The sequence below is a fragment of the Odontomachus brunneus genome, unplaced genomic scaffold, assembly GCF_010583005.1.
Source record: "Odontomachus brunneus isolate Ranch 3 - 2012 unplaced genomic scaffold, Obru_v1 Obru_scaffold_005, whole genome shotgun sequence".
Lineage (NCBI taxonomy): Eukaryota > Metazoa > Arthropoda > Insecta > Hymenoptera > Formicidae > Odontomachus > Odontomachus brunneus.
Window position 1 is genome coordinate 3097833 of NW_022639455.1, and position 14759 is coordinate 3112591.

Here is a 14759-nt window from a genome sequence, read left to right on the forward strand (position 1 = left end):
ATCGTCGTTGCATTTTCAGACCTCTTTCAAACTTTTAAGGTATGTATCAGTCAGGTAGTGTGATATATTGAATTTTGTGGTCGATGTCAATTTGTTGACCAAGGTTATATTACCAGAGTCAACAATTGGATACATCAAATTGAAAGTGCTTCCGTCAGTGAAAATACAAATGTTAATGAATGGTTAATGCTATTCAGTTGCATAAAATCATAAAAAAATGTTTATTTATAACTATATTTTTATTTATTACAAATTTTCAAGTATCTAAATGTAAAATCGGATTCTTTACCACTTTAGCAACTTTATCACTTTTGCCAAAAAAAGTTTGGTAAGCAAATATATAGCATAAATATCCAAAACATTCTTAACATGATAAACACAATAAATATGTTACCACGACTTGTTATTGCGTCTCGCTCTTACGTACGTTCTACTTGGCCAACGAGTTTTAGTCTGAAATAATTAATATCTTATATTGTGATAAATCTATTATAATGTTTTACTATGGATGGTATTTCATACTACCGAAATTATGGGTTATATTCATGTTGTATGTAAATATGATTTACAATATTTTGCAAACAAATGTCTTACACTAATAATATACCTCGTATTTTAATTTCTGCATGTTTTTTCTTCTAATATTTTCATTATCTGAGTACTCTAAAGACTCGATGGAAGATGTGCTGTGTCTATTATCAGGATAGTGATCAAGAATTACTTTAGACACTTTATTGCTGTCTTGTTTTGAATCCCAGTACCAATAATATATAGCCTACATCATTTAAAAAATATAATGAATGAAATTCTCATATATATGAAGAAATGTGGTGTAACATATGATATTGCATGAGAATGTTGTAGAGAAAGATGTAAAAAAAATATTTTTTCACTTACCCATATTATACAAATTATCCAAAATATAGTTAAAGCTAGCAACTCCATATTTCATTCAAATAATATGAATTTTGTTTTATGATATGTTTCATGAAATTATTTCATGTTTGTGATACTAAGAATTTTTATTAACATATATTTGAATTGTAGGTTATCAAATGTTCGTTTGTTATTTCTTTGATATCTAAATGAGATAATTTCATGACAAAGATTTACTGTGTGGGTTTTTTAATTTGTCAAGAAAAAGAGGATAAATATTAAAAGTAATAACATTCATATACTCTTATTATATAAAGAAGTGTGCATACATTTCAATATATTTTATTTCTTAAAACTATTTATACAATATATAAATTTCATGTATCATTATCTTTCTCCACATCCATTTCTTCTTCATCATTCTCTTTTGTATCTTCAGGTACTGTGAGTTTTTTAAAACCATTTTTTTTTGTATATACTCCCAGTAGTAGCAATTTAAAAACTGCTAGTGGTTTATCTAATAATTTCTGTAAAATTCGTCGAGAGTTAATATTTTGAAAATTCCAATGTATTAAAGAACTCAGTGTGTACAATAGATATAGGTTAGCTACCAAAATTTGTGCCTGTTCCGATGTTAGCACATCATCTTTCTGACAAACTTTGTATGGCTTGATTAAATTAATCACTCCCTTTTGCAATGCAGTAGGCATACCCAACTGTCTCAACTGTGGCTCCATACTATGTTGAAACTGTGGTAGTGGTCCCTCAGGTAATTCTATTGAATTAGGTGCTATAAATCCAGCACGTGCATATTCTAATTCTTCATAAGTATTCGCCCATTCTATTACCTGTGCATCATTAACAATACAAATACAATATAATCTTTTGCTTATGTGAATTACTTTGTGGTATGGCTGTATCTATTATAAGTTTCTATGATAAAAGTTAAAGTTTAATTTATATAAAAATTTTAAATTTAAATTAATGTAACAATTTAGTCTTATACATACATCTTTTTTTGATCTGTTGGTGAATAATAGACCACATTGACCTCTCATTGTATGATTCCTCATTACATTAGCTAATTTATGGATGCCATCTGCAACTTCAGTCTCTGGTGATTTTCCCAAGCCTAATGCAATTATTCTGATTTTACCAAAGAAAAGTCTACTGTCTTTCCATTCGGCACGCAGGTCTAGTAGCTTAGTATTGCGTGTGTTTTGAATAGAGATTAAAAACACACGATTGTAATCCTCCACACATTTCTTAACATCTTCTATAATACGTTGCTTCAAAACTAAACCTTTTTTACTGGTATTAGTAAGAGATACTAGAACAAAAATATTGAATTAATATTGCAAATATCTTTGGTATTTTTTTAAATAGTGTATATTGTTTTACAATATTACTACAATGGTACCAGAAGAATCTTATATCATAATAGTAAAATTACTTAAATTATTCTGCAATAACATCAACTATGAAATATTAAATATACAATGTGACCCATGCATAGGATAGCACTTTGTTGGAGTGCAAAGCCTGAGTAATGTCTGTATTTTCAAATATAAACAAGCTATACAAAGAAAAAGCATATTTAACCTTAATATTCATCAAAATATAGAACATATGCTAGATTACAGAAAAGGAAAAAGAAAAAGAAACTAAAAATTAAAATCTAAAAACTAAAAATTAAAAATTAAAAGTAAAATCTAACTTCAACATTACATGTAGTATACAAAATCATATGCTTGTAGAGGTTAACACAAGCTATTCATATTTTGTAATATTACACCTAAGAAAGTGTACTATAAAAATTGATAGAATTACTTTTCTTGTCTCTTTTTGACTTCGGCATTTCTGAAGCTGAATTCTCTCACAAGTAAAAAAATTATTATCTCTCAGAGTTTAAAATCCTCTCAGCCAAGTGTTACACGTGCTACAACTTTAAGGCCCAGTTCCACAACTTATTTCAACTGAAATTTAATTTATTAAAGTCCTATTCAGATAAATTTGCATAATCATATTATTCATATACACAAGGAAATTAACTAATCTACTAAAATACTTAATTAACTAATAAATATAACACGTGTTTAATATAAAGAAGCACTTTTATTGTACGAACCACAATTGGTTGATTTCCTTGTGTATGAATTAGAGAACCTCTAGGCGTGCGTTCGAAAATTCTATCCGGGTGCACTCGCTGTATTGGAGTGAGAAAGATACAAAAGTGAGATAAAGAGAGAGGAGAAGCACCCGGGTGAAGTTTTCAAACGCACCTTAGTAAAGAGAATTGTCAAGCAGCTACTCTGCGATTGGCTGGTATAAACATATACGGACCAGGGATGGGACCCGATTGACCAGGATACGATTGGACACAGATTGTAATGATTGGTTCGACTTAGTAATTCACTAGATAATTCTTTCATCGGTTGGTTGTGTCCAATCGTACCGTGATCAATCGGGACGCTCCCACGGACCAGGACATTGCGACGCCAATGCAAAACTATATATATATATAATAATGACCATCTATTCTGCATTGACGTAGCAATGTCCAAATCCGTACATGTTTATCAATGTTTATGCCAGCAAATCAGCTGGTCACATTACCACGTTGGCGATTCTTTCTTTTAGAGGTTTTCTAGTACGAATAATACGACAATAGAAATTTCTCTGTGTATGTGTGTGTATAGGCCTTTACAAGTAAAACGCCAGTTAAAATAAGTTGTGGAATTGAGCCTTTACGTGTTCTTTTTAGTCGAATTGGGTTGCACTTCTTGCCTTTGGAGTGAAATAAATATATAATTTCGTGTTGAAGAGAAAAGGTACAAAATTTCAATGTAATCCGATTCAGCTAAAAAGAGCAGTGTAACGATTCTCAACGTAATGCGAATCAGATACACATGCTAAAATCCTATAGTTCATGTTATATATATTATAGATTTTTCGACATTCGACAAAAGCTACAATCGATTGATAAATCGATATATATGAATCGAGTCTCGTTTTGAGATCTAATTTCAAAAACCTCCACTACGAGTCGCCACATTCCTCAACAGAAAACTGAGGTCACAATATGACTCAATTATTGCTTTGAAGTTAATTTTCTCTTCTCAAAGCTATGTTCCAATATTTACTATCAGTACTAAGAATCTATAGTTCATGTTACGTATACTACAGATTTCCAATACTGACAGTGAACGTCGGAACGCAGCCCAAGTAGTATTACTCAAGGATGGATCATACATGTTGTCACTTTATCTTGACAGTATCCTTTCTTCCTTTTATTTCCAAATAAAGTATAATTCACTCAATATCTAACAACAATTTCTCTTCTCACAAGTACAATTAATTATCTATTCTGTTCGATCTAATTACTTTTACAGAATAACTCCTATTTTGCTGTGTCACCCGGCGTATGCGCGGCGCGATCAGATGATTCGAACCTGCGCGCCGCGGCGCGGCGGAAGCGGGCGTGAGGGCGCCCGGCAAGATGGCGGTTTCCGTTGGTCGCGGCAGTGCACTCAGCGAGAGCGTAGTGAACGGTAGCCGTTGAACACGCCGAAAGCTCGATTTCTCAGGCCGCTTACAGCACTCCGAAGGTGAGTCCCTTCTGCCTCGTAACCGGCGCGTACGCTCGCACGTCGGTCGTCTCGTCGACGCGGTCGCTGTCGCGCGACGCAGCCTCGACAAATTGCGACGACGTGCGCCGTAACACGGCCCGTATGAGCCCCGTAGCCATGTAGCTTCGACGACGACGACGACGACGACATCGACGGCTCGTTGTCGGAATTTCGCCGGTGATAATTACGTCGCGTGAATCCTCCGCTCTCTCGAGCCGCGATGTCGCGTCTCGGTGAAATCGAGTGAAATTTTATTCCGCGGGGACATGTCGGGAACGGGGATGTCGTCGTTGCGACGACACGCCAGCGGTGAGGGGATCATACGTGCGATTCATTCGCTCGTTAGTTTATTCTTTCCTTCCTTCTTTCTCTTTGCTACATCGCGCGATCGACGGTCTGAAGGCAGTCGCTTGCCGCACCGATGACGCACGAGACGCGCACGAGAGAGAGAAAGAGAGAGAGAGAGCGAGATAGATATAGAGGAGTGCCCGTCGTCGTCTTTCGCGGCCGCCATGTTACTTTCGCGACCGGCGACCAAATTCTTCACACGTTGCCGGGCTATCGTGGAAAAAAGGATATCTCGCGGCTCGCTGCTTATCAGTCGGACGATAACTGGAATACTTGAGAGGTGACGATCGGTATGAGGGGGAGGAAGAGCGATGGGTGCTCCGTTCGCTCGCTCACTCACTCGTCCGACGACGATTCGCATCGATCGCTTTTCTGCCTCTCTCTCTCTATTTCTCTGTCTTTCGCGCACTCGCTCGCTCGCTCGCTCGCTCGCTCGCTCTTCCTCTATCTCTCTTTCGCGATTTTTTTAACCCTTATTTACGGAACGCTCCTCTGCTACTATTTGTAACATTGTGCTCATTTTGCGACGTGACCGCAATGTTCTCACATTTTCGCGGAAGGTAGGCGACAACGCGTTAATTGCGCGTTGGGAGCGCGTAGTCGGAAAATTTGTAATTATCGCGACGTGTGTTGGCCGCCGAGATCAATATACTGCGCGAAGGTATTTCGCGGCGCCGGACTTGGCGTCCCGTTCGTAAGAATCGCGTGAGTTAAGTAATAACGTTATTTATTGGCACGCCGCTTGAAAGGTTGCCCACCTTTGCTTCCATGCGCGTCCGCGTAATACATATAAATGAACAGATAAATGAACAAAACCGCGGCAATCCGCGAGACGAGCGATCTTGCGTGTGTTGCAAATACATTTGTGTTTGCAGTCAGCGATTTCAAGTGAATATTATTCACGTCCGAGATTTTCACGGCCCCTCTCGTGAAAATCACGAAAGATAAGGCACACTGTGCTTCCTGTTATCGTAGAAATTTCGATTACGTATCGATGGAGGAGTTATCTTGTTTCCGGAAAAAAGTTACTTTACGCGCTCGTCAATAGATGGCTCCTTTTGTGACATTGAGATCCCTCGTATGACTGTAGACACAAACGTAGACTGTAACTGTATAATAAATATGTTGACAGCCTTGGAGAACTATTTTTCCATTTTGGTAATTTGTTATTGACGACGATTTGACTTGATGACTTGATGAAATGTTTTACACTGAAACTTTAACGTTCGTGAACACCAGATGAACTATTATACTAAATATGTTATATAATTTTATACATTGTGAGAGAAAGAAATATCTAAGAAAAAAAATAATCGGTGGGTATTGGTAACACATATTTACGTTTTAAATATAATTCTTATGATAAAATTGTTTTGTTTAAATGAAATAAACAATAGTTTTCGTAAAAAAATTAAGGTTTTGAGAAAATGTACATATTTTTATTTGGAAAGTATTTTATATTAGCGTAAGCAAAAATATATGCTGTTATATATAGTTCCCACCGAATAAATAAATATTTTTTATGTCTCAGGTATTTTCTCTCTCTTTTTCTCTCAGGATACTTATATATTCTTCATATATTCTGCTTCATTTATTGTGCATATATTTGTGTATGTATTCTTGTACGTATTCATATATTTTTTATATATTATACTGTCGTTGCAGTCAACCCTCTATCACGCCTCACGAATTTACGAATCGGGTGTGTCACCCGCGCGACACGTTTTGATTTTTATAGCGACACTTTTTTACGTATCGATACGCGCCGTTTTATCGATTTTTATACACCAGAGGAGAACAATAGCGGCAGCCACGGAGCGCCTTCTTGTGCCGATTAACTTTTCATAGCTTCTGATATATGTGAACCCCGTCGGTTCGATATCGCTTCGACGAGAGAGCGAGGCTCCCTCCCATGTAGCTTCGCGAATTTGCGATCTGGATGTGTAATGAACGATGTTATCAGATTACCTGTCCGCAACGTCCACGCCCACCTTGCCTGTAGGTCATCGAACATGCGGCGAGGTCTGCTCTTTTCGCCAAGGTCGTCACCCTCCTCTTCCTTCTCATTCTCTCTCTCTCTTTCTCTCTCTCTCTCTCTCTCTCTCTCTCTCTCTTCATCATCTCCTCCTCTTCCTTCACCGTCTCCTACTGCTCAACCCTAGCTGCTCCCGTCGCGCGTAGATCTCCACGTATTTGCGTAACGAGCGAAGGCCTCCTTTACGTCCTGGAGGCCGCCGCATTCCTCACTCTCGCGATCACTCGCGGCTTGTCGCCATTCATCCGTCGGTCGGTTTTACTGACCGGTCGTAACCTACCTACCTATCTACCTATGTACGCGGCAGAGAAAGAGAGAGGTTACTCGCGTGTATAGGGTGTCCGAAAGAAAAGTATTTAAACCTGCATCTTCCGTTGAAAGTCTGTAGGTTCGTGTCGGAATTATATTAGTCCTTTCGAATTACAAGTAATTGAAAGAATGCAAACCACAATTTCACGCTTGATCAGTAGGATATTTAATGTAGGAAATTGTACTGAGGAAAGAAAGAGAAAGGACAGCGCGTGTCTGATTAAATTTTCACCGGGGAAAGATCCACTCGAAGTCGAGTGAAAGAAATACTCTCTTGATTCTTTTTCCTGTTTCTTGATGCTCTATATTTTTTTGTGTGTTCACGAAGAAACACGTGTCTGAACATCTTTTTTTCCGAGAAGCATAATGGTCAAAGGAAAGAATTATCTCGTACCGTGAGATAAAAGTCCCGGACACGTGCCTAATATTAGATATTTGTTTTGATCTTTTTAATCACTAATATTTAAACTTAATATAAATAATATATATACACGTATTTTGTGCCGTCAAGTACGAATATTTAAATTTTAAGTGTAAAATATGCATATACATGTTTTATGTTTTGAAAGCTTGAATATTTATATTTAAGAGTCAAAACAATAAGAATATCCAGAATTAGGTATTGGGGCATTGGTACTTTTATCTTACGTACGTGCGTATTTCTACTTCGCGAGAAGAACGCGAGAGAAAAACGACCAACGAAGTCGGCCAGATCGTGAAAGAGACGCGCTACTTCGCAATCCGCTGACTGTACGCGAGTCGTCGTCTAGTTTGCGGAGAGCGAAACGCCGGGTTAATTGGGATTGATGTATCGATTGCGGTGCAATCTGGTTAGAGCAGACGCGACCAGCTGCTAGATACAGGTGAGATCCGTTTATCAACGGACGTTCCCGGAAACACGATAGTTTGTAGAGAATATAGTTGTATAGCGGAAGCTCGTTCGACGTGTTCCGCGAATTCGCGGTTTGAAGCTCCTCGAGCTGTAAATTCCGAGAGCTTAAGATCTTGTGTGCAACATCGTGTACCTCTGATAAAAATAAAAGAAGCAAAATAAAATTCTAAGGAAGATCCCAGCGGGAAATTCCACGCGAATAGAATTCTCAAAGATGATCTCGAGCGATTGTCGCGAACGATCAAATTCAATTCGTGTGGCGTTTGGTCGTATTCGCATATTACAATATATCACTCTGCAAAATTAATGACTGCATTTGCATATATCGGTCGCATATGTAACTATTTGATTGTTCAACACGATTCAATAGTGCCTCATAGTCGCACACGTGTACGACACAAACACGCTTACACGCGCTTTCTACGTATTTCCGGGGATGCTTGCAGCAATTACTGCGGTCGTCACGCCTGCTGTAACCGGGAGTATTAACTCAATAATAACGATTTGGCGTTAATGGCCATTCCGCCGTATTATCTGTCATAATGCTGAGGCATCGCGTGAGGGACTCTGTTTCACAGGCTGCTAAGAAGTTTATTCACTTAAACTAAAATGCTGGAGATCATAAAAATTTTAACGCAGCATTTGTCACGATAAAATATATTCGTAATTAAAGTTTCACGCAACTTGTCTCCACTGTTCGTGGAAAATTTAATACCGAATATCACAATTTTGTACATATAATCTTATGCTAAAAGCGAAGTAGTATTTACTACACAGTTTTTATGTAATGTTCGATCGCAGGTCAGTAAACTGCTGTTTATGTTTTGAGTAGCATTTTATTGAGTGCAACGTGGCAAAGTGGTATCATGAACTTAGTTTCAAGTTGACATTTATTATTTAAAAAGTAAAGTAAATATACATAAAAACATAATTTTGTTCGATAAATAGTGAATTTATGAGTAGCTCTCTCGATATGCCGCAGAAAATATGCCTCTTGGCTGTCCTGAAAATACATCTGGTAAATAAACTCTTTAGTCGGTAAAGTATCGGTCGGCACTGTACAGAAAAAAAATATTCAATGTTATAATTTCATTTGAATATTATAATAATCTCATAAGAAGCACAATACGATTATTTTGATGATAATGATATATCTTTTTTCGACATTTAGAAATATCGTATTCTCAGTCAATATTTTGTGTTTTCAATTTATGAAAATTATTTCTGAATAATAAGAATATATTTTCCTTTGCTGAGTTACGTATAAAATGTATAGATGTAAGTATTTTGTTTAACACTATGTAATGTCTCATTTGAAGATTCCAAAGCAAAAATACTTTTGAAACAGAAATGTTCTTTTTCTGTGTTAGTGACGTATCGAACCAGCTGGGTGGTTTTCGAGTGAATCCGATAAGTTATTGGGGATCTGTATCGAGCATGCCAGCGAAATATCGCGTGTCAATTCGACTTCACTCCGTTGCAATTCGCATCCAGGGAAAAATACGTGGTAATGGCAGCCATATAAGTATCAACTATAAGGTTTTGTATGTAGAATCAATACATATACAGTTTTGTAAACTGTTTTGCAGTTATTGCAACCAAGTCTGAATAGTTAAAAGAACTGTATAGAGAGTTAGAGAACGATATACAACTCTCATAACTATTCAGCTCTGGCTGCAATAACTGCAAACTGGTTTACTGGCCTATATTCATCGATTTTGTATGCAAAACTCGTACGGTTGTCATCTTCATAGTTACCACCACCGATCATTTTTCTCCGAGTGGGCGTGCTTCGCGTTTGGCCGTGTTGGTCAGTGGCGCGTGCGCTCGCACGAGCACTTTAATACTACCTTTAATTCCGTATGAATATAGAGAGCATCGCCAAAATTGGCGCGCGTATCACGCGCATTTCGCCTGTCGATGCATCGTCAATTCATTCGAAATCGCTCTCGCGAAATCGTCGATCGCGCGTGCACCGTTTCTCGATAAAATACGCTCCCGCGCGTTTACGCCGCCGGAGTGTAATTAAATCCACCGCGGCGAGAGCGTTTCCAATTTTACGGACGCTCGATCAATCATCTCCGTCGCGACCGCGATTTTTATTCGGATATTAATAAAAGCAGCTTCGCCACGGCGCGCGAGACTCCTGATTCAATATTTATACGTATTTTTCGCGTGCACTCGCGATTATCGGCTGCATTCGCCGTTAACTGATGAAAAGTCGAAGGCCGGTGATGCCAGAAACAGTCGCGGGAATGTTTCCAACTTGGTCGAAAGTGGAGTGTCCGGTGCGGTTTTATCGATTCACGGGGGAGGAGGGGCGCGGTGGCGCCTTTCGGTCCAGCAAGTGATTCCTCATCCTCCGGCACGCGACCTCCTTGTAGCGGCCGTGATTTACTCGTCTCGATTCGCGTGTCTTTCGCGAGGTTCTTCTCGTTCCCGAAAAACATTGCCCGCTAAGTTGCCGTTCAAACTATTTGACGACGTTACGAACACACTGTTGTCGAGTGAGTTCGCGGAATCTTCTTTTTTTTCTTCTATTAATGTAAGCCATTACGCAATGTGTTTTGCGGCTAACATCGCTACGGTGAAAATGATGATTGAATTCGATTTCGAAGTAAAAGAAAGCAATCTCTCTTTTTCTCTCCCTCTTTTTCTCTCGTTCTTAACTGCTGCATGGGAATGTTCGATGGTTGGCAGCGCGTTAATGGATCTGAAAATCACGTTTCTGTGCTGTCGGTTGTAACGATTATTCCATCTGCGGGTGGAATTCGACTTGACGCGAGCTCATTTCCTGGGTGGAAAGCGGCGTCCGTGATCGGAATCACGCCGGGTCCCATTCAAGAAAGTTGCATTCATTTAGCGCATACATCGTCATACGGCCCATATATTCTGTCATCCCAAATGTAGCTTCTACGATTCTCAGTCGACAATAACGTAGTCGCGCTTTTACCGTCGTCTCCTCCCGCAATAGAGTAAGAGTAAAATTCCTGGGTATGTACCTGATTCTGGACATGTCAAATCCTGGACACTATTATTGTTTCGATTTTTAAATGCACATATTTAAACGTATAGCGTAAAATATATATGTACCTATCCAAGTTGTACATTCCAAAATATTCTCTTTGAGTCATATTCTGCTGAAAATGCTACTATAATTCGCGTTGCATATACTATTGATTTCAATTTTCCACAAAAATTCGCCATGCAATTCGGCGTCGTAGTTACGTCTCATTTGCGCGAACGCGCGTTCCGCGTCACTCCGCGCAGGAGTGGCGTTAATTATCGCGCGTCAATTAGTCCCGCGTTTCGAGAGCGAGCTTCATCATTAACGCGCGTCTCTTCCTGCCGAAGTCGAGACGACGACGAGTCGTTCTCGACGTCAAGAACAGTTTCGTGCGCGACGCACAAGTTTGCCCCTCAAGTTTCACATTGCTTTTGCGGAAATCCGCGCGGTTTCGCGCGACAAGAACGTTGTGGTGACACGTGGTGCACTTGAGAAAGTTCTTCGTTCACGGCGAAATCGTCGCGCTCATTCCGTTCTTTCTTCCTTGAAATTTAACGCTGTCGATAGGATGAAATAATTGATACCAGTCGGCGAATTAATTCCTCGCGGTTTCCCTTTCATATTCGATATTCATTCCGCGAATATATCTGTCTCATGCGCCAACTTCACGTGAACACGCAATTAAAACGTTTACCACGCGAAGGATCTGCAATATACTCCGCAATGTTGATAGCAAAAACGCCAGAAAAGGATCTGCAAATTATTGCGTCGGTTAGGACTTTATCGCCAGAGAAGTTCGCCTCTTTCTCTTTTTTTGTGAGATCCTCGACGCGTATAAGGCTTTAAAGTCGATGCCGTTGAGTCTGCTGCAATACAGTTCGAAAGAGATTTTCGCGAGGCACACGTGCAGCGGATATGGCTCCCCGACGTGGATTATACGTGGATATTATACATGGATCTCTCTCTCTTCTTCTCTGGCGTTCATAATGTGCTGCAGAATTATATTCCTCTCCCCACATCCGGCGCGGGCGCAACGATTAATTAATTTTCCACAGCCGATTATGTCGCGGAAAAAAGCCATTGGGTAACCGTGAATTCTCACAAGGGCGCGATAACGGCAATTGCATAATGGTAGCTCACAATTAAGGAGAGGCATCAATTGGCACGTAACCGATTGTGTAATACGCCTGTGATTAAGACAGTGCGAGAGAGAGAGAGAGAGAGAGAGAGAGAGAGAGAGAGAGAGAGAGAGAGAGAGAGAGAGAGAGAGAGAGAGAGAGAGAGAGAGAGAGAGAGAGAGAGAGAGAGAGAGAGAGAGAGAGAGAGAGAGAGAGAGAGAGAGAGAGAGAGAGAGAGAGAGAGAGAGAGAGAGAGAGAGAGAGAGAGAGAGAGAGAGAGAGAGAGAGAGAGAGAGAGAGAGAGAAGAGAATAATATATTAAATTGACATTTTCGTTGTGGCCCGTCGAGCTATCGATTCCTAGCGGATTAAATAGTTAGGGAATGCGGGATTCGACTAAGCCGATCGTAACTATTTCTTTCGGAAGCGAAATACGTGAGGGGGTGAGTGAGATTATTATTTCGGTCATGCAGGAGTGGAGCAACACGAATACGCTCTCAATGGTGATTGAAACGAGAATCTGTTTTCTTTAACGTGTACGAAATGAGAAAAAAAATACTTGAACATTTATTCATGGATTATAAAGTTTATTTACACAAATAAACTTTATTTCATGGAAAATTCTGTTGAACCTTCAAGTTCGACGGAAAAACTGCAGGATTAATGTAGAGTCAAAATTTCGACGCGGAAATTCCCGGGTGATCCTCCGCCTTTCAGGCGTGAAGAAAATGCGCAAACGTGCTCTCGCGAAACACCCCTATTCAATCCCGTTTGGACGATTGCGCAGTCCCTTCCGGCGGGTCGCATCGTGCGAACCCTCTAGGGGGTCGCACTGCAGAAGTGGCTGTGAAAAGGGTCCCTCGGGTCGCTTTTAAGAAACGCTTTTAGTGCGCCGACAAACGCTCCGGCATTCGTCTAAGTGAGTTTATCGAGGTAATTAGCCAGGCGACTTCGTATCCGACATTTCCTATCGGCATTTCGCACTGCATTTCCGGGAGTATGGAGGAGAAGCAGAAGGAGAAATCTTCTTTTCCCCCTCCCTCTTTCTCTCGGGAGTAATTTCAGTTACAGATTAAATAGCACGTTCCACTAGAAAAAAACGTAAAATTATATTTGAGCACAGTAGAGAAAATAGAGGACATTTCTCTCGAAGCGATTTTCCCCGGAGATCTGTTCAGATGTGAAATTTTCGGTGCAGGAGGAATACTTATGTATTTCATTAATCCTTTAAGGCGCACAATTCATGGAACATTCTAGTAATTTTTTTTTAATGAAATATTGTCAAAAACACTCTAAATAGCACATTTATAAGGTTTCAACTGCACGATCCTAAGATGGTCCCTGTTGGTACCAGTGGTAGTTAAAGGGTTAAGCCGCAATATGAAGCATGGAATTCTGTTAAATTTTGACTGTACACTCGTATTTTTGTCCGGTTTAACGAGGTCTAAGCTTTCATAGCGATTGCGTTGCAGATAATTATAACGTCTTGTATATAATTCGAGTGTTAAAAAGTGTTTTTGACATTATATGCGAAAATGATAATTTCAATCCTTGAGTTAAGCTTTCTCTCGAGAAAGAGCATTCGGTGTGTCAAGGTTGCAACGCGCGGATCGTTATTCGCACGGGTACTCTATCGTGACCCGTCATCCCCCTTCTATTCCTCCACCTCTGGCCGGGGTAATTAGTACTTCGGGAGAAACGGATCGAATGCTTAGGGGATGGCACATCGGCTGCGGTGTAAATTAGAGGCCGCGGGTATAATCCGGTTGCACGGTTTGTGTGGCGATTTATGTGTCGCCTGATAATTCGAGGATCAATTGTTCGAGGATCCAATTTTGCGGTAAATTTCGCGTCCGATCCCGTCGATTCTCGCGCGTTTTATCTTAAATGTCTGAACCTTATCGATCGTTTTATCTTACATGTCTTTATACTCAAAGATATTAAGAGGTCATTTATTTTCTCTCGAATTGTTTACATCTTACATGTTTTTACACTTAATAAAATTTCGATGGTTCTTTTATTAACTAGGAAGAGTCAATCAGTAGGATAAAAACCAAATCCCAGAGACGTGTTTAATTTTTATCGGCATTTTTATCGTTTTGGTCTTTAAATGCGAATATTTTAACTTCAAATATGAAATGTATGTATATTTTATTCGACAGTCTTCTGACTGACTTCACATTTCTCAAAGTTAAGTATCTCAGTAATTGAGTGACAAATCAAAAATCAAAGACGTTCATTTTAGATTCGCCAAGGAATCGTTTATTTTTAATTGCTACAGTCGGAACACTGCTTCGCGGTATTCCAACGACGCGATCGTTCTTCTTAACGCGACCTTCTCGCGGCGTGCTTTCCCCAGTCCGACATCAAATTTAATGTTGCAGACTGCGAGCGATCTCGCATGGGAGCGGGCGTTATTCGCGAACTCGCGCGAATGACGTGTCCGTGACGGCGACCGCGTGCGTGACTCACGTCGAGAAATACACGGGAACCGCGCACGGAAATAAAATCGCCGAAGCGAGCGAGCAAGAGCGAGCGAGCAAGA

The 14759-nt window shown here is 39.8% G+C and overlaps 2 protein-coding genes across 3 annotated transcripts in view; one reads left to right on the forward strand and one right to left on the reverse strand.

Annotated features, from left to right (window-relative positions):
• Positions 1-1202: 1202 nt before the first annotated feature.
• On the reverse strand, positions 1203-3158 carry LOC116848203 (mRNA turnover protein 4 homolog). The gene is made up of 5 exons (XM_032824056.1): positions 3005-3158; positions 2707-2852; positions 1887-2206; positions 1488-1724; positions 1203-1403 (listed from the first exon to the last, which is right to left on the reverse strand). Exons 2-5 carry the CDS (start codon positions 2732-2734, stop codon positions 1254-1256), a joined length of 735 nt encoding a protein of 244 aa, XP_032679947.1. The 5' UTR covers positions 2735-2852; positions 3005-3158; the 3' UTR covers positions 1203-1253.
• A 1187-nt stretch (positions 3159-4345) lies between these two features.
• Positions 4346-14759, forward strand: part of LOC116850188 (14-3-3 protein zeta) — a 66894-nt gene continuing 56480 nt past the window's right edge. For both annotated transcript variants that reach the window (XM_032828168.1, XM_032828186.1), the window contains exon 1: positions 4346-4484. The gene's annotated coding sequence lies outside the window, so the exon portion shown is untranslated. The remainder of the gene's footprint in view (positions 4485-14759) is intronic.

Excerpts from the sequence above, each read along its gene's own strand:
- LOC116848203 (XM_032824056.1), bottom strand. The coding sequence starts at position 2,734 with ATGCCGAAGTCAAAAAGAGACAAGAAAA. Across the intron at positions 2,207-2,706 it reads GTCAAAAAGAGACAAGAAAA|TATCTCTTACTAATACCAGT; the intron begins GTAATTCTATCA and ends TTTTTGTTCTAG. Across the intron at positions 1,404-1,487 it reads CGGAACAGGCACAAATTTTG|AAATTATTAGATAAACCACT; the intron begins GTAGCTAACCTA and ends CGAATTTTACAG.